At 37.9% G+C, this 21,169-nt stretch overlaps 1 protein-coding gene across 2 annotated transcripts in view; it reads left to right on the top strand.

The window, feature by feature from the left end:
- LOC310731914 (solute carrier family 66 member 2) overlaps positions 1-11,778 on the top strand; it is a 62,283-nt gene extending 50,505 nt beyond the window's left edge. For both annotated transcript variants that reach the window (XM_083551996.1, XM_083551995.1), the window contains exon 5: positions 10,723-11,778. In XM_083551996.1, coding sequence (XP_083408122.1) covers positions 10,723-10,897 — 175 coding nt within the window. In that variant the 3' untranslated portion in view covers positions 10,898-11,778. The remainder of the gene's footprint in view (positions 1-10,722) is intronic.
- Positions 11,779-21,169: the final 9,391 nt, after the last annotated feature.

Here is a 21,169-nt window from a genome sequence, read left to right as displayed (position 1 = left end):
TAGCTATTTGGGCTGTTTTCCTTATTTATTTCATGTTTAGTTGCTGTTTTGCCCAAGGCATTTAACCTGACAAGTAACAACCTGATATCATGAAAAATGTGTAAGAATATTTAAGCAACTCACATTTCTTTTAGGTGTAGGTAGTCACAGAAACGTCTACAACCCCCTCCCTGTTACTTTCATCATGAACCTTTGCTGACGTTCTTGACTTATTAGTAAATTGCACCTCTCACACCCCATTATCCTGAGTGACGGACACTCTTGAATGTTTACGGGATGTCCCAGGCTACACTACATTATGGTGCACTTACCTGCAACTCGTCCTTCAGCAGAGAAAGGATGAAGGCTCATTGCGTTTAAGTTCATGAGAGCAGTAGGACTTCAGCATGTGCGTCACGTGTGTTTGTTAGCACTCCGCTAATAAGAAGTTGAATAAAAAACTGAACTCAGTTGATCACCTGGAGCTGTGTTTATAAATGAGGGTCCTGGTTAGCTGTCAGGAATCCTCCGAGTCTCAATCACGTTAGAATTATTCATCACCACAGCAGGCAAAACTTTGGCTGCACACAGGAGAGCTAGAATTTTGGAACAAGTTAGATGAGGGGGGAAAAGAGAAAGAGAGCTGGCATACCATCTGTTTTTTTGTTTCCCCCAGACACAGACTTGTTTGCATTAGCTCTTAAATTAATGGGGTGGTGAAGTGTACTAGCTGTTTATAGAAGTCGATACGCGTCAGTTATCACGCACCTGCGGGCTTGTTGCAGTCTGCTGTGCCACATTTCAGTAGACTATTAATCACATTTAAGCCATATTAGGCTGTAAAAGATAAAACATTCACAACACAAACTGATTCAATTCACAAATGTTTTTTTATTCCATATGAACAGAATGATTAAGGTTTGTGTTTTTATTATGTGTTGCTCTGTCTCAATCATACTCTGAATATCTCTCTTTTTTTTTCTTTTTTGCTTTTTCCACCTCTCTTGTTTATTTTCTTGAAGAGAATTTGAAATAACATGCCTTTCTCTCTACCCTATTTTTTTGTTGTTAACAAAGAGCAGATCTATTTTCTTTCGAGAAGCGTGCAAACTTTTCCTGTGTTCGAGACAGATGGATCGATTCACATGCATATTTCATATTTTTTGTCTTGAGCACAGCCTTTCTTCCTGTCACTCCATTTTTTATTTATTGTTCCCTTTTGGTACAAACTGAAAGTCCCTAGTAAATTAGGCACTGGTGGATGAGGAATGGTCATTTGCAATAACCTCCTGCTTTTTGTCAGACACTTTCAGGGTATTCTTAGTCAGGAGTCTATTGTGTTTGAATAAGAGTTGGTCTGACCCAGATTAAAATTTCCATTGACTGTCAGCAGGCACAAGAGTTTGTCTGGGAATGGTTCAGAGATTCCAAAGTCTATAGTTTAGCCATAACAATTACAATTTCCACCCACTGTCTGCCTGCCTGCTTGTTTGTCTGTGTGTCTGATTGTATATCCATCCCTCTCTTGCGCTACTAGGGCAAAAGTGTGTGTCCTCTGAGACACATGAACCAAACCTCAGCATCTTTTCCATTCCACCCACGACTAGTTTTGCTGACTTGGATGTGGAATCATCTGTATTTACAAGATTATTGTGCCTTGCTTGTGCCATGCAGCAGACACCAAAATAAATGATGAATCAAGAGTTGGATCAAACATATACAAGGGCCTCTGTGGTATCATTCTTTTCCTCTTATGTCATCTCGAACATTATAGTTTTTTTTACCAAATATTCTAGCTTGCTGGATAATTCCCTCAACAGATAACGTCTTAATGTTGTAGCACATTTCGAGTGGTGGTGTTTAGCTATCAGTCTGCTGCCCCTATTAAATGCTTGCTAAATGACATTTAGTCTTACTCCTAGAACAGGCAGGCCAGTCTGTACTAAGTCTCCGCATAATTCAAATGATCACTATATTTGCTCCGTATTTATAGGGATAATCTGTGTTATGAAGCCTCTGAGGCGTGTACATTTTGGCGCCCACTCAGGCAGTCCACACTTACAAATTAAGTGTGACGTTTTGTGAAAACAATTTCTTTGACACGCTAGAGTGGAATCAATGGACCCCTCTTTTTCTGCCAAGTTGGCTGATGTAAATTCAGAAGGCAACATGGATGATGATGAGGATCATAGCGGAGCCTCCTGAGCCAGGCAGATGGAGCAGCTGAGGCATGTGGCTGATTTTCTTTTTTCCCCTCCAGGCAAATCCCTTGTATGCACAAAGGTATTGGGACACCTGACTTATTAAACCATATATGCTTCTTTCCCAGAATATTACCACAAAGTTGGACACAATTGTATAGATTTTCGTTCAATGCTTAATTTTCCCTTCACTTGAAGTAGGAGAACCAAACCTGTTCCCTTGTGCATAATGCAGTCTTCATGAAGACATGCTTTACATGAGTTGGAGTGGAAGATCTTAAGAAGCCTGTTTTAGAGCTCTGACAAAATATGTTAAATTCTCTCACTTGAACTGTGAGACCCAAACCTGTTACAACATGACAATGCCCCTGTGCACAAAGTGAGTTCCATGAAAATATGGTTTGCAAAGTTAGGAGTGGAAACTCTAGAGTGGCTTGCTATAGGGCTTTTGAATGAATTGGAATGCTTGCTGCACTCCAGGCCTCCTCACCCTACATCAGTCTCCACAACATCTTTACTAGCTCCCTTGTCAGTGGATGAGCATACAGCTCTACAGCCATTCTCTAAAATGTAAAGAAACATCCTCCTAGATGAATAGTTATTATTAAAAAAAAAGGGGGGGGGGGACTAAATGTGCAATGGAATGTTCAAAAAGCACATAAAAATCTTATGATCAGGTGTCCACAAACTTTAGTCTATATAGTGTTACTTTTGTAGTAGTGCTGTACATGAATTCAGCCCGCACCTTTAAAGCAAGCATTTTAGAGTGTTACATTCTGGAAATGAAACAGTTCTTGTTTCTTCATTTGTTAAATGTGATAAACTTCAAACACATTGCTTTTTTTCACTAATGGCTTTCATCTTGCAACTGTTTAATAAAACACTTTTCCACAGGCTGCATTAATTTTTTTTTTCTTGCATCTGATCTGTGGATCTCTTCAGCTTCTTTTTGGCCTCTTAGTTGTTTCTCTGACTAATGCTCTCATTATAGGGTTTATGCAGTAGTTGGCATGCTCCAAACAGATACAAGGCCACTCTATATTATTGAATTTTATTCCATGATATGTTTCTGGAATATTTTTATAACCAACCTCTGGCGGAAACTTTTTCAGAAGATTCGTCCTGGACCAGTTTTGATGCTTTGTTTGTCTTGATGATGCTGTTTCTTCTTTGGGTTCCACTGTGAGGTCATGTGATTAATTGTACACAAGTGAGCTCAATCCATAAGATGTATTATAACATCTGGGTGGACCTGATGAAGAGATGTTGGAGACTTTTTCTAGTCTCCGCTTGTCTGGTTGTGATGAACCTGCGCCCAGTTAGGGCTCAGATTCCACTTCTTGGCTGACTCGAGTAAAATCCAGTGTGATCTTCACTTTAAGATGCTTCTTTGCTCACCATGATTGCACAGTGTGATCTGCCTACATAACCACCGACTCACTGGATGATTTTGTTTTTACACCACTGATTGTATACTAGAAAGTATCATAGATGGAATTCCCAGAAGATCAGCGAGTTTTAAAATATTCAAAACACCTCACTGGCTAATTGCATAGTGTTTCTATTAAAAGCATCAGTGAGTGTATCCATTTCAGTTTCAGGTTGCAAAGCTTTAAAATGTGGGAAAGTTATTTTCTTTTTGTTAGCCTGTGGATGAGGGTGACTTTGAAGTCAGTATGATTTCTGACAGTCATTTTCCATGCTTCCTGGTCTTGGGTCGTGGGTGGTAGCTTCTTTGCGAGTTTAACCTCAAAGTTTGGTGTTTGGTCTTTTTTTGGTGCTGATTGCCAGAGTTTCATCCGTATCCCTCTAGAAAGGGTTATATGCTAGCTGACACGTATGGCTAAACTGTCACAACCTTCATTTTTGGATTTCCTCCTCAATCAGGGGTTGCTATACACTTTTTAATCTGATGGTCAGGTTGCACACACAATGGAGAGGAAACTCTCAGGAGGAAAAGGTCAGTGATGTAAATATTTATGAAAGGCTCGGTGGGTTCAGTAGAAGCTTTAGGGTAAATATGTGAATATTAATGAGGCAGGACTGCAGGGGGTTCTGCTTGGACCAGAGAACTGCACATACTATTTTGTGATGTAGAGCTGGAGAGAAGGTTTCAGCCTTTTAAACTGAGAGAAATTAGATGAGAAGATGTTAAACCATTTGTGCCTCATTCTTGTGCATCTTTTTTGTTTCTATTTCTCCTTTCCTCTGCTTTCTCTTCTCTTCTTTTCTCCTCTCTTCCCTTCTTAACCATTTCATTATCTTTTCCCTTTCTTTAATCTTCTCTTTTTTTATTTTCCTCTCTTGTATTTCAATTTGTCTTTTCTTTTACTTTTTACTTTCTCCCCTTTCCGTGATTCTCTGCTCTGCTCTTGTCATTTTTTTCCCCTTGGTCTTCTCTCTATTCTGTTATTCTCTTCTCATCTTACCTCTTAACATGTTTTTTATTTTAATTTCACTTTCTTTTCGTTTCGTTTCTTTTCTGTTATCTTTTTCCTTTCCTTAATCTTCTCTCTTTTTCTTTTCTTTCCTTGTATTGATTTCAGTCTATTCTTTTCATTCTCTTTACTTTCTACCCTTCTATTTTCTAATTACTTTCCTCCTTTTTTCTTCTTTTCTTTGCTTTTGTCATCTTTTTTTTCTCATTTGTCTTCTCCTCTCTTTCCTTTCATTCTTTTCTGATATTGCCTTATGGTCTCTTCATGTCTTTCCCGCTTCTCTGTTGCTTCTCTTTTTGTCTTATTTCTTTGTTTATCTTTTTATCTTGTTAATTCCTTCTTTCTTGTTTCTTCTCTTTGTGTCTCTTTGCTTTTCTTCTATCATTCTTTTTCCATCAGATCCTTTATATTCCTATGTATTGTATAGGGAATGCTTGATCCGGTGCTCATCCTCTGTATTCACCGCTTTCAGTAATGACACTTCACATGACATTCGCACCATCTGTCATCCTTATTAAGTAGGTTGTCCACGTGCTTATGTTCAATCTGCTCTGCATTGGACTCGGCTTGACCACTGTTGTGTCTCCGCACCCCTCTTCCGTTTCTCAGCATCCTGCCGAGTTGCCGAGTTCATCCTCAGTGTAGCTGCAGATCTGGTTGAGTCTTGGAGCTGCAGCTAATTAAGTGTGTTGCTGAGGCTCTTGCTGCGTATTAGCTTCTCTGACGCCTGTCACTTTTCCTTCACAAACTCACCCTGCTTGTATTTTAAGGAATTCACGCAATAAAAAATGATACGAGGAAACGGGACGAGAGATGAGAGAAAGCCGCAGATTAAAAAAACTGTCAGTGCAATTCTCCGGACGCATCTCGTTTGCTACCTATGTTTTCATGTCAGGTTGTTTTTTTTGTTCTTTTTTTTTTTCTTCAATCCCCTTCTCTTACAGTCACACGAGACAGCTCATTTTATCTCCACTGATCTCTCAAGTGCAGAACGCTTCGAGCTTTATGGCATTCGGGTGTTAGTGGAGCTCCTGCCTTCCGGTCGTAATAAATGTTTAAAGAAATCTCTCTCTTTCTTTCTTTCCGTCTGTCAGTCTCTTTCTTACTCGTTCGCTCTTACTCACACTCATTCGCTCTTCTCACTCTTCCACAGAGTGCCTACAGTAAAGAGCTGCCACTTTAGAGGGAGGTCCATTTGTGTAAAATCTCAGTAATGTCAATAATGCTTTATTAGTGTTATTTTTTTCATGTCTGTTTGAACGTAATGAAACACACACACACACACACACACACGCGCGCGCTTTCCATAAACACCATTACAGTTAGTACTAGCAATGTTTAACAGTATTTTAGAGTAATTTTCTTTTTGAAGCAGGTCTTAGTCTCAAGCTCTCTCTTCTCTTCTCTTCTCTTCTCTTCTCTTCTCTACTCTTCTCTACTCTTTCTCAGCTTTATTTCTCATTTCTGTTTATTGGCTTCCCTTTGTTATAGCATTGTTTTTTCTTTCCCTTCTCTTCTGTTATCTCCTCTCTTTTTCTCAATGCATTTTCTTTATTCTCTTTTTTTTTTCTTTGCTTTGCTTTCTTTTCTCTTATCTTTTATTCCCTTTCACTTTTCTTCTCTTTAACCTTTTCTTCAAACTTTTCTTCTCTTTAAACTTTTTTAAATTTCTTCAACCTTTGATTTTCGTTTCTTTTCACTCCCATTGTGATCAAATAAGGTTTCCCTTTGTTTTACTAATTAACAATGTGTGGGTCTGTCTGTCTGTGTGTGTGTGTGTGTGTGTGTGTGTGTGTGTGTGTGTGTGTGTGTGTGTGTGTGTGTGTGTGTGCGCACGCGCATCTGGTTGGTGTCTGGCTGTTAGTCTTGATTGATCGATGATGACGAGTCCAGAGTTAAGTATATACTGAAGAGTAAAACAGCCCATGAGAGGCTCAGTTGCCGTAAACATTTCCAGTCTGTTCTTCCCCCTCGAGTCCAGCTTAAATGTTTTCTTTGTCATTTCGTTTGTCTCTTCTCAATTCAGCAACACACTTAGAGGTGAGGAAGCCAGGCAGAAAGTGAGAGAAGTGGTTTTGTGCGCGTGTGGGAGAGTTGGGAACAGTTGTGAGTAAGTGAGGGTGCGACTTCCTGTAGAGAAACATTGGACTCGGTGTTCTCTGGGTGAGAGATGAACAACTCATAAGTGTCTCTCTGTCTCCATTGTGATGTGCTGCTGATGCATTTTTTTTCTAGAGATAACCTGCCTCTGCTAATTACCTCTTAAATGTTTCATTCTATGTAACGATGTTTGCGGTCTCTTAGCTCTAGCGGTAAGAAAGCGGGACTGAGGGCTGGACTGGGAGGAACAGGAAGGGATTAATGTAGTAAGGCTATAAGTTGAAGGAAGGATCTATGACGGTAACTACAGGGTAGCATTTTTGTAGAAATCCTTCATGCTGAGTGATTTCTGTAGAACTTTAATTTCCAAGCTGGGCTTAACTGCACACAACTGTGCAAGTTTTGTTTTTCAGTGCGTTTCAGAATGTGCAATAGTCTGAAATCACAGTTGGAAGTCTGCAAGTGCTGTGAATAGCTGTCAGTGCCCTGAAAGATTTGGTTTTCGAGTAAATTAGAATATTCTTATTTTTAACCTGCCACAGACCCAATGCTTTTGCAATAGATGTATGTTTATGCAATGCATATTATCTTTTACACTACAGCACATCAAATCTATCTTGCAAAGAGACACCAGTGTCAATGCTAAATATTTGTATTCCATTTCCAGCAAAGCATTCTTGGTTTTATATTCCTTGACATTGAAATCCACCATCTTCTGTTAGTTGTCACACTAGAATAGAAGACAATGAATCCCACATGGCCTCCTAGTCACTAGAACACTCAGTATACATTTGTAACAGTTGTGTTAAATAGTGCCCAGTATACCCAGTACAAAAAAGTAGCTAGCATGCACCTACATTTCCTTTTTCTTTTAATAATAACCTCTACTTTATTGGGAAGATGTTTTACTACATGTTGGAGTGTGGTTGTGGAGATTTTGCTCATTCAGCCACAAGAGAGTTAGTAAAATCAGTTATTGATGTAGGAGGCCTGGAGTGCAGTCATTGTTCCTGTTCATTCCAGTGATGTAAAGTAGGGTTCAGGTCGAAGCTCTATAGATTAGATTGGCCTTAACATCTTCGACTCCAACCTATGTAAACCATTTTTTTTATGAAGCTGTCTTTGTGCACATGGGCTTTGTCATTCATAGTTCAAGTAAAGGAAAATCCAACATAATCTGTAAAACAGTGCTGTAAATTTATATTACATCAGTATCTAATCCATAGTCATTATTGTTAATGCTTTGCATCTTAACTTAGTAATCAATCATCTTGATAAATAGAGTTTCCAGTCAATTAGTGTAAGGTATTAAGCGTTTTACTGGATGCAGGATGTGGAGAGGTTGGGTATTGAAAAGTGGTCAGAAATTTTATAATGTACTCACCATTAGTACAATCTTTATCATTATTCTCCAAGCATTATGGGACTCAGTTCTGTTCTGTCTGTAAGGGTATTAAATGGATGAGTGTTATGAATTGTGATGCAAGGGTTGTTTTTTTTTTTTTTTTTTATATAATTTTGTATGAGATCTTTTTTTTTTTCATAAATTTGCTTCAGTTAAAGCTTAGACTCTTTAATGGGATAATACTTTATCAGTGGTGCCAATAATTCTGAGATGATAATTATTATGAAAAGGTTTATTTACAAGACTCATGTTTGTGTAGGTGTGTACTGGACATGTGCTAGTCTGATTAATACACCAGGAGAACGTGTTGCGATGAAATTGTTAGAAAATTGCCGAACTTGGTGATGAGTTGAACTTGTGAATAAATTCAAACATTCCAGTATGGCGTTTAAAATCATGTTAATAAATCATAATGTGGCTCAATGTTTATGCATGTGCATGTACAACTGTTTCCTCACTTTCTTCCATTCTCATGAGAAGAAATATGATATTTTAGCAAACCTGTGGTCAGTAATCTACTGTAAACACCAACCTAAAAACACAGTCATAACATAGCATAATTTTGGAACATCTAGTGGCTAGGAATCATCAGGAAACATAAAGGTTCTGTTTGGTGTCCTGATGATTTATGTGATTTAAAACACTGTAATTACTCTAAAACTTTGACAAGAATATTTTGTACTCATGCTCTATGTTGAGTGTGTTTTCACTGATAATAAACATGCATTTGCATAAAGATCCATTTCCATGCCCATGTTGAGTAGAGTATTAAAACTTGAAAAGCATTAATTTAAAGTACATTTATAACATAAAAAGGTGCGATGAGTTGTCATTAATCACGAGTTAAAAGCATTTTAATCGATTGACAGCCGTAATTATATTATAACCTACTGAGAGCTGCTCCGAGGGGGAAATGCAGTGTTAGCTGAACAAACAGTTAATCGAATTTCCTTCTTTTGAGGTGGAAACATTCCCAGCTGCATAGAGTGGTCTCTAATTTAGGAGAACTTCATCCATAGGAACACTGGTACCTCAGAAGCATGTTTAATGAGAAAGAGAGAAAGAGAGAAAGAGAGAGAGAGAGAGAGAGAGAGAGAGAGAGAGAGAGAGAGAGAAAGAGAGAGAGAGAGAGAGAGAATGAAACAATGATAGAATGAATGTGTGAGAGTAGGTGGATGACAGCATTCAAATATCTCAATTCACCAGTGTGTGTGTGTGTGTGTGTGTGTGAGAGATAAAGAGAGAATGAATCCCTATTGTATTCATAGAGTATGGTGCCATTCAATCTACAAGCACTAAAGTGAAATTTTCTTTTTTATAAGTATGAAATCTATCTGGCTTTGCACTTCTTTTCTGTCTAAGACTTTAGAAAGCCAGGAGGGATTTACATATGTTACTACTGTAGTGCTAGACACTGGCAGAGCCACAGGCATCTAAGCTGAGCCACTCTTTGATGGCATTTTCCACACATTTTGCATCATAAGGTCTGACCTTATTGCAGTTAAAGGCCCAAGTTCATTGCAGGACACAATATCAAAGCAGCTGTCAGAGAAACAGACAGGCATCATCTTTTACAATGGCAGGTCCACTCTTTTCTGGATGAGCCTTCATCTCCAGAGAGATGGGCCATGAAAGCATTGTCAGCTCATTTCTGAGATGTTGTAACAATGCCAGCAGCAGTTAAGAATGAAATTAGATTTACAGGTAAAGGACACGGGAGACTGGAGACATGATGAGTCCACACTAAATAAGTGTACCGAGGACTGGTCTAAAAGTTTACCGAGTCTATTTTCTGTAGTTCTCTTGTTAGGACGTTCCCCTGAATGCTGAATCCACTCTCCGTGTTCTCAGACAGCTGACGGATGGTCCTGCACTCACCTGCAGCATTTCTCAGTGTATCGATAAAAAAAAACAACGAATAAGCTTTCACTTCGTAAATACCACAGAGAGCGGAAAGACAATTAACCTACAGAGAAAAGCAGTCTGTGTGACTCTCCTTCCTTAAAAACCCCAGTCTCCCTAAAGTTTTCCAATCTCACTTTTTTTTGAGAGTTCCACAGAGAGTTTGTATTGGCATTTGCAGCAAATGAAAGTGAGAAAGGATTTTCTCTTGTTCCTCCTGAAGCCTCCTAGCGGGTCTGAGATCATTCACGTTCAATAAAAATGGATTGTTGTTCCTGCTAGGGGGAATTTTAGCTATAAAAGGTTTTTTTCTCTTTTTATTCTTTTTTTTTTATTATTCTCTGATTCTTAATGATACTGAAAAAAAGGCATCACATTCGGTTGTGTAATTTTGAGACGTCGGGCATTCAGACGACAGACTAGCTTTGAAATATTGTCCTCCTCTGCTTTTAAAGTGGTTGTATAGAAAGGAAGCTGAATGAATAAGCGTTGCAATTTGACAACTTTTAATAAAGTCCCCTGCCACATATTGAGCCCTGGGATTTCATTAAAAAGGAAATGGTTTGCAGTAGCTAACTGGAGTCTTTTTAGCTATTTCTGAAGTTTCTTCTTATTTAGTTTTTTTATGTCGTGGTACTTTATGTTCTTTATGATAACAATTTAGTTTTCTCTTTTCTTCTCTTCTCCCCCCCCTCAGCATTAAGATGGTCCTCCTGTGGACCGCCGGTGACCTTTTCAAGACTACGTACTTTGTGATTAACGAAAGCCCTGCCCAGTTCTGGGTGTGTGGGATGACCCAGATTTTGATCGACATCGCCATTCTGGTGCAGGTTGGCTACTACGGTCTGGACTCCAGAGCTAAAGTTGGATGACTTCTCCAGGAATCGGTCTCCATTTCTCAAACAAGGGCTCCTTACTTACGTGCATGTGCATTTCTTTTATTGTCTTTAGTTTAAAGCTGATTTAAATGTCTGTGTCAGGGTTTTCAGGGTTTTGTTTTTTGTACATTATTTATATTCTTTTTGTTACATTGCTGATGCTGATTGTTGTTTAATTCAAAGAAAATGTATCTTCTCATAGGTTTGCTTAGGTTTTATCATATTTGTTGACTATATCTGTTATGTCTTTGCTTTGAGATGTGTTACTGAGCTTGGCAAACCTTGAGAAGAGCCCCAAGTTTTTCGTTGTTGTTGTTTTGTTTGTTGTTTCTTTCTGTCTTTTTTCTGTTTTCTATGCTTTTTTATGCGGACTGGCAGGAAGCTCCAGAGAGAGTGTGCCAAATTCATCTGCAAATCTGCACTGTTTGATTTACACTTTGGACCTTTCCACCGCCAGAACCGTCCCGTTCGCTTTCCAAATCATTTGCTACATCTGCACCTTTCTCTATGTAAGCGACGAAAAATACATTTCACAAAATGGTCTGTATCATTTAATACACTTCAGGCTCTGGGATAACACTGTTACAGCTGAAAGAACAGCGAGTGTGTTCACTGAATCTGTACGAAATTCATTTCATTTCTACATGAAGAATTCTTTTTTAAAAAAAAAAGCTCACAGTCTTTGCACCTCAGTATAGTTCCACACTTTAATGAAGCCATGGCACCTGAAATCTACTTATTTTTAAATTGTAGAATATTAGGCGTACACTCATGGAAGAAAAGAAATGAGAATAAAGAAGGTTTTATATCTTTGGAAAATCTATAAAGGTTCCAGTACATTTGTGCAACTGAGAGTTTTCTTATCAGAGGTTTAGGGAATGGATTTTTGTATTCGAGGTGCCAACATTTACATCATTGTTACACCAGTATGCGAGACATGTATAAAACTGAAGGAGAATGTCTCGCACATTTACATACATTTGTTGTAAAATTTAGCTTTTTTTTTAAGCTGGCAAGTATCTTGATATTAGCAGCATTACACCTTATTTATAAAGAAGAAATTATTTATTTGCGAAAGATTCCTTCATGCACTCCCCCACAAACTTCATGTAGTAAATATAATATGTAGTAAATATAAAATCAAAACCAACATACAAAACAAAAGCTCCCCTTTAAGCTACATTACATAGAAAAAAGTAGTGGGACGCCTGACTTTTCCAGCCATATGTGGTTCTTCCTCAAACTGTTACCATAAAGTTGGAGGCACACAATTGTAAAGGACGTCTTTGGATCTGGCATCTTAAAATATTCTCTTCACTTGAACATGAAGACTAAAACCTGTTCCAGTATGACAATGTCCATTTGCACAAAGCAAGCTTTAGGAAGATATGCCTTACATAGGTTAGAGTGGAAGATCTTGAGTAGCCTGCTATAGAGCTTTTACCTCAACCCTACTGAACACTGTTGGGATGCATTGGAATGCTGACTGGAGGATGGAGGTTATTATTATTACAGCAAAAGGGGGGACTATATGTTTAATTTGTTTTTTTAAAAGCACATGCGAAACTTATGGTCAGGTATCCACAAACCTGTTTTTTTACTGTGTTTTACCTTGAACCTGTTTTTTCCTGATTAATTATTGATGTTTTTGCTGTTATCAGTTACTTATAGTGGTTTATTGATAAATATATATATAAAAGAAATCTCTGTATTTTAGAAGAAACTGTGTTAAACCCCATGTACACATTAGCTTTTGTTTTGGCTCTAATAGTGAAAATTATCCTAGATAAGGATTATCTTGAGCATTATCCATTTCTGGTACATTAGCTCCCTAATACATTGCTGCATTACTGGCATAGATAATAGCATAAACACTGCATCCTCATCACCGGACTGACGCCTTGCTCTTGTTTTATTGACGCAGTAATCTGAGACTCTTATTTGTTGGTTATAAATTAGGGAAACCGGTGTGAGTGTTGAAATGCGGTCTGTGATGAGACTTCCATCAGGAAGTCGTTCCACACCATTAAGCAACACGCCAGTGCTGTAAGTGAGACATTATTGATCGTTGACCCTAGAATTCGGAATCCTGCCCCAGTGCCTAACAGCTGCAGTGTATTTCTGCGTGATTCCAATAAGCCCTGTGGCGTTTCCTTAGATTTCACCCTAACGGCTCACTGTTTACAAAAAGGAATGTGTTAGATCTCAGTGGGTTTTCTAACATGTAGTGTGATTACAGTTTAATGAGGATGTAATGTGTGTATGTATGTATGTGTATGTATGTATGTATGTATGTATGTATGTATGTATGTATGTATATATATATATATATATATATATATATATATATATATATATATATATATATATATATATATATAAATATATATATATACACACACACACACACATTACATCCTCATTAAACTTTAAATGTTTCTTATATGCATTACGTTTATTAGCTGTGTACTTACACTATGAGGTTAAAAGTAAGTGAACACCTTATTATGGCACTCGTTGTTTAACATCCCATCCCAGATTAAGTCCTCCCTTTTCTGCTCTTATAAACTTCACTCTTCTGGGAAGGCTTTGCTCTAGATTTTGTGGCAGTGGGGATTTGTGCTCTTTCAAAAACAGGAGCTCGAGTAAAGGTGACCATTGATGTCAACCATCCACAAGGTGTTCAGTGGGGATAGAGTCAGGATTTTCAAGTTTTTTCAATTCAACCTTGGCGAACCATGTCTTCATAAAGCTTTGTGCAAAGGCTCATGCATTGTGATGCCGGCGCAAGTTTAGGCCTAAAGGGAAATTGTAATGCTACAGAATACAATGTTAATAGTACAATTGTGTGCTTCCAACTGTGTGATAAGGGTTTGGGAACAAGTACATACAGGTGTAATGGTCAGATCTATACCATCCTCTGTCCATATAGTTTAAATGCTGTATATCGGTTGACTGATATATATATATATATATATATATATATATATATATATATATATATATATATATATATATATATATATATATATATATATATATATATATCAGTATTACCAAGCTGCCACTCTTGGGCTCTTGATCGAGGCGTTTAACCCTCTGTGCTGTATTGTGGCTGACGCTACGCTCTGAACCCAACTTCTTAACATTGCTTGGATTATGCAAAAAAATTATTTTCATTGTACTGTAATGTACATGTGACATGTATGTTTACTCTTCAATCTTGAAACGTTTTTAGGAAGGGTAGTAAGACATGTGCGAGGGTGTTTGTATTAGTTAGCACAATGATGATCTTTACTCCCTCTAATTTATCTCTATCATAGTGACATAGCAGCTGTTCTGTCCCTATTACAGATCCACAGCTGTACATCTGTTCAAACCCAGCTGAACCCAACGTTATCATTGTGCTATTTTAAAAGGTGTTACCAGTGTTTATTATTTTTCCCGTCACCTTTCGCTCGCTCACTCACAGCATTTTGCTTTCTGTATCCCAGCGCTCTTGTATGACATACATCCTCATAATACACATATAGCACAATGCAGAGCTTTTAGGAGCATCTAGTAACCAAAGAGAGTCTTTTGTCATGTCCAGTACATGCGTGTGTATTGTACATGTGTAGTGTTTGCATGACTGGTGAATGACTTAGTTTTTCATTTTTCTGGTGTGCTCTTGTGAATGAGTTTCTGATGAGCATGGTCAATTATGTGTATAATGGAGTGCAATTATGGCTGTTTATTCATGATGCCTTAATATTTGACTCTTGTCACACACAAGCTTTAAGCAAGTCTGCACTCCAAAACATACACACACAACAAAAAAAACTTCCTGAATTTGTGTGCGAATATTGGGATGATGTTTAGGTCAAACGAATGCATCACTTCAGGAGTTGTGCAGATTTCTCCACGTTGTCGCTCCCACTCAGCCGATTGTTACTGAAATCCAGTGAGTGAAGTGTTTTTTATAGAGGGCATTTATTAAAGAAATGAAAGAATGCAATCTGTGTGGATGATTTGCACTCATACAGACTTCTACATTACACTGTCGAATATTACATTTGCATGAAATATTTGAATGTGTGTTGCATCATTTTCTTTCTATCAGCCTTTAGCACCACACAATACAAATCTTTTAAGTTAGATCTGGACACAGGCATATTGTAATTTTGTTATATTACACATACAGTGGCATGCGAAAGTTTGGGCACCCCTGGTAAAAATTTCTGTTAACGTGAACAGTTAAGCAAGGGGAAGATGAAATGATCTCCAAAAGGCATAAATTTACAGATGACACATTCCCTTTATAATTTAAATAAAATTAAAATTAAAAATAAATTTTTTTTTTTCATCCAACAGAAAAGGAAAAGGACCTGCAGCAAAAGTTTGTGCACCCTGCACAGTTAGTACCTAGTATCACCCCCCTGTAGCAAGTATCACAGCTTGTAAATCTTGTTTGAGGGATTTTCACCCATTCTTCCTTACAACAGTCTTCCAGTTCTATTAGATTCCTGGGCCGTCTTGCACGCACTGCTCTTTTGAGGTCTACCCACAGATTTTTAATGATGTTTAGGTCTGGAGACTGTGAGGGCCATGGAAAACCTTCAGCTTGCACCTTTTGAGGTAGTCCATTGTGGATTTCAAGGTGTGTTTTTTATAATCATTATCCATTTGTAGAAGCCATCCTCTTTTCAATTGTTCTGCTTTTTTTTTACAGATGGTGTTTGCTTAAAAGATTTGTTGGAAATTAATTGAATCCATTCCTCTACTCATGAAATGTTCCCCGTGCCATTGGCTGCAGTACAACCCTAGAGCATGATCGATAAACCCCGATGCTTAACAGTTGGGATGGGGTTCTTTACCTGAAGTTCTGTGCCATTAGTTCTGCAAACATACCTTTTACTTTTTTTATTTTAACCTCATCGGACCACAGGACTTTTTTCCAAAATGCATCAGGCTTGTGTAAGTGTTCTTTTGCAAAATTCAGACTCTGAATTTTGTGGTGATGGCGCAGTAGAGGTTTTCTTCTGATGACTTTTCCATGAAGGCCAAATTTGTGCAGGTGTCACTGAACAGTTAAACAGTGTACCACAACTCCAGGGTATGCCAAATCTTCCAGTCAAACGGGGGTTCTGACTTGCTTTTCTAGCAATCCTACGAGCAGTTCTCTCTAATATTTTTCATGGTCTTCCAGACCTTATCTTGACCTCCACTGTTCCTGTTAACTGCCATTTCTTAATTACATTTCGAACTGAGGAAATCGGTACATGAAAACACTTTGCTATCTTCTTATAGCCTTTTCTTGCTCTGTGGGCATCAATCAGTTTCATTTTCAGAGTGCCAGGCAATTGCTTAGAGGAACCCATTGTTGCTGATTGTTGGGACAAGGTTAGAGGAGTCTGGGTATTTATAAAGCTTTGAAATTTGCGTTACCTTGCCTTTCCTAACGATGCCTGTGAACAAGCCGTGACCCTAATAGGCTAATTAAGGTATGATATCTTGGTCAAAGTTATCTGAGAACTCAAGTCTCCTGGGGTTCCCATTCTTTTGCAGAGTGCTGCTTTGAATTTTTCGCTCTTGAATTGTAGAAAACAAAAACAATAGACTGATATTGCTTAGAATATTGCAGAAGAGTGTTTTATGTTTAACTTTATGCCTTTTGGAGATCATTTCATCTTCCACTTGCTTGTTCACATTAACAGACATTTTGACCAGAGGTGCCCAAACTTTCGCATGCCACTGTATAATGCACTTTCATATATATTTTCTTTAAGACGTCTTTGTTAGAATCCAGATGTATTTTAGGCAATGCTGTGGACACAAATCAATCCAAATATCCTCTTCCCTTTCTGGCATATCTCCCCCACCCCATTCCCCCCACCCCCAAAAATAGGTGTGAAGTTATATCACTGTCTATCATGCATTGTGACACCACACTACGACGCCGGGTGTGAAGCAGGAGCTTGAAATAACACAAAATTAAAGGTTTCACCAAGAGTGATGCTTACAGGCAATATTTCACATCAGAAAGAAAGATCAGCAGGGAGCAATTAGCATGCAACTCAATTATGATTGACGCTGCAGAATTTCATTTCAGTAAGTGAAGCTTAACATCATAGAAGTTGATTTTTTTCATAAATTTTCCCTTTCAGAGGTTGTTCTGTGCACTCTAACATTAAAAATCATAGATTAATGCAATTTATTAAACTTTAATTAAACAGCTATGAACATTTGGGTGGACATTTTTTTGTAAAAAATTTTTTTTATCTTGTAAATAATGAAGGGAGCAAAATACATTTTTATAAATGCAAGATGTCTAGAAACTGATTGTTTTAATGAATATTTTTGGACCTAAAAATATTAATAATAATAATAATAATGTAATCATAATTTATAATTAATAGTAAATTATATTTAAATATTTAAAACAATTCAATGATATAATGAATATGTGGGTAAAAAAAAAAAACAAGCTTAGAAATATGGCGCTGTTTCTTGAATAAAGGAAATTGAAATGCAGTTATAGTGATGCATAAAGCAGGAAAATTGGGTTTTATGGATAATAAAGTTTTTATTCCTGGTGGGGGCGGAGCTTAATGCCATCTAAGTTTTAGATGGCTAACTAAACCATCATCAAAATAAACATATTCCTATTGAGTTTTTACATTTGATTTTCTTTGCTATAAGAGAATAAACGTTTTATATACAATGTATCTACAAACTCAAGGTTTTATTCTAAATTTTCTAATTTGGTGTCAAGGCACCATAAATAATAAATCATTAATCCGGGTCAGGGTCATGATGGATCTGGAGCCTATCCCATTAACCGAGGACAAGTTTTGGATACTTCATGAGCAAGGGACTATGGCATGAGGGTTAAAGGAGTGAGCCAGACATTACTGTATATTCATCCTTTGATGTAGTACTGTAACTCATAGACAAGGTGCCAATAATGGATGTTGATGAAATATTTATTTGTGAAAAGACCTGGATTATGCATGAGGAACCAGCACTGATGGATACAAGAATCCAGCCATTAATCAAAGGCCCATACATTAATGATATAATATGAAAGTCTGTGCTGATGTCTGCTAGGATTTGGGGATTTTTATACTAGAATTGAGAAGAAAAAGAAACACTGGGAAGAATATATGTAGTTACTGTTTTATTTCTAGCCTTACTTATTTATTCCTTTTATTTGACAGCATCAAATTTTAGATTCCATGTTATTCTTTATCCTGTGTATTTTGATGTTAGTCAGGTAATTAACAAACTCCATCCTGACTGTGTTCGAGCACATTTAGATCTTCTTCATTGCCCGGGGTTAGGAAGCACAGTAGTAACCATCATATCTCCATTTACTAAGATTGCACATAAAAGCATGACTGCACAGAAACAATTTGGCAGTCCCAGACAGTAATAAGAGCACTACTTACACAGCCTGAGTGCAGGCCTCTCGCTTTTTTTGTGTTATTTGAAGATCTTGAGAGCTAGCTTAGTGTGATAAACGCTTTCAAGATGCTTTTTGTGTCATCCACAATTTGTGAAGCTGACTGCCACACACACAAACACACAGCAGGCACCTGAAAAAACCAACCCATTCAACATGTGTGTCTATACTTGGAGTCATGCAATCATGCAGGGCTTCCATTTATTTCAAAGTTGAGTGTGCACTCAAACAAATAATGGTGCTGCTGGTATTGAAGGTACGCATGGGTATTATGGAATTGATCTTGAATATACAATTTCATTTATTTAGATTTCATAAATCTATCATTTCATTTATCTTCTTGACTTGACTTAAAGTTCTTTATTCTAGTCAGGGTTACAATTGTCTATCCTTGGAACACTGGTTATGATGTAGGAACCCTAGATGGTATGCCAGTCCATTTCTGGCCACCACACACACTGTCACACTAGTACGGCAATTAACCCTAATTGGATAATTGCCGTAGAGGTTCTTCTGGCCAAAACCAGACGAACCTCTAGGATCTAGGAGGTCTTCATGGATAGGATACCAAGCTCATGATCTAGCTAGGAATCCTGGACCAGTGATAAAGCAAAGCTACCCACAATACCAATGTTACAAAGCTTTAAAATGACTGATTTACACTACGTTTTTTTGGCAGAAAATAACAGCACTTGATCATTTACTTCAATGTGTACTTTTCTAAGTCTGGTCTATCACAGGGTCATAGAGGAGTTTGGAGCCCACCCAGGAAACTCATGTGGAAACTCACAGGTTGAAAAAAAACATCTCAGGGCACAATCACAAACCCAATATACAGAAATTTTGGAAATAAAGCCACAGCAAGTCTTTGAACTGGGGGAGGAAACCCCCAAAACACAATCTCACATAATCTTCAAAAAGGGCAGAGAAAGGATTTGAACCCCAAAGATGAAAGGCAAACAAGCTAAACACTTATCCACAGGGAGCCCCTCACTAGAACATAAAACTCCTGTATATTTTCACATGCAAGCCATATTTAACCACAGGGTCAAATGTGTGTGATGGCTTTTGCAAAATAGTGATTCCGTTTTCCTGATGTTCGATCTGTGCTGATTTGTAGGTACTGTATGGTTTGTGTCACTTTATTGAAACTACATATTTATTTTTTTTGTTAAACATGCTGTGACTCGGCATGGCCGAAATGTTCAGTTTTGGTCTCTTTTCGGAAGACACTTGATGTTTTTTTGCTCTTAGCCTCCTTACCATCTTCTGCACTGTGCTTGGAAACATTTCATTATGGCACTGATTGTGCTTAATGGTGTTTTAAGTGCTTATGTGTCTTTTTAATATCCATTCATTCATCTTTAGCTACTGCTTGAGGCAGGAAATGGAACCTTGGATGGAACACCGGTCCATTACTTGACTTACTCATGTCAAAACCATAAACCATCTGTCCCTTATGTGTTGAAAGTACTTTGGTGATAGATGATGATTTTACATGTGCAATCTTTAGATTTGTTCTGAGGTAACAAGAGTTTCTAGTTAAAAAGAGCACTTAAATATATATTTGTATTATTCTTTCAATTCAATTCAATTCAATTCATTTTTATTTGTATAGCGCTTTTAACAATGAACATTGTCTCAAAGCAGCTTTACACAGATAATGTGGCGATTAAAAGTAAATATGTTCTTTGTAAGTATGTTTGTCCCTGATGAGCAACTGTGGCAAGGAAAAACTCCCTGAGATGGCATAAGGAAGAAACCTTGAGAGGAACTAGACTCAAGAGGGAACCCATCCTCATCTGGGTTGCACCGAATGTCCATTTGAAGCAGATATACAATGTTGCAGGGTACAGTGATGATGATCAGAAGCAAACTGTATTCCTGAGTCAGTGTAGCAGACTGTTGACATTAACTACAGTCCAATCCATCCTCAAAGCGCCCGTTCTTACTCCGGAATTTCATGGAACCACCCAAGGTGTTGATGAGAAACCGTCCTGGCCTCCAGTCAAAGAGAACACTATCCAGAGGCAGGCCTGGACAAAGTGGGAAGATCCACTGAGGGGAGAGGGGCAGGAACAGTGGTCACTGGAGCCTCAGGAGCATGTTTGATGAGAGAGAGAGAGAGAGAGAGAGAGAGAGAGAGAGAGAGAGAGGGTGACAGGAAGAGAAGGATATGGATTATTAAGTGTCCTTATTGTTGTATAAAAGTTTTTGTCACTGTGCAGTTTGGACTCCGGCAAGACTCGCTATGGCAGCATAACTACATTGGAGAACCAGAAGGTAAAACAGACATGAGGGATCTCTGGAATTAGAGACGACCCACCACACCCCCCTTAACAAACCTGAGTGAACGTGTGAATGTGAGGGGACGACAGCATACAAATATCCCAGTTCACCAAACACTCTATAACCATGTTCCCTCCAGATCCGAGCCTTTACCTAAGAAAAAAAATCTACTGATCAAAGGTTTGACTAAATAAACCTCGACTTGAACACTGAGACTGTGTCTGAGTCCCGAACACTGGTTGGAAGGCTGTTCCATAACTGTGGGGCTTTATAAGAGAAAGATCTGCCCCCTGCTGTAATCTTTGTTATTTGAGGAACCAACAGATAGCCAGCGCCTTTTGATCTAAGGATCATACTGGTACAGAAGTTCACTCAGATACTGCGGTGCGAAACCGTTAAGTGCTTTATACGTCAGTAGTAGTATTTTATACGTTTCTTTGAACTTATTTAAATTATTATTAATAATGATTATTTTGCCATGTCTTTTTTTAAGTAAAAAAATGTTATCCAAAAGATTATTATAGAAATAATGT

The sequence above is a fragment of the Silurus aristotelis genome (assembly GCF_946808225.1).
Source record: "Silurus aristotelis genome assembly, chromosome: 10".
Classification (NCBI taxonomy): domain Eukaryota; kingdom Metazoa; phylum Chordata; class Actinopteri; order Siluriformes; family Siluridae; genus Silurus; species Silurus aristotelis.
The sequence above is the reverse complement of the archived record's forward strand: the minus strand, read 5'-3'. Positions and strand labels throughout refer to the sequence as shown.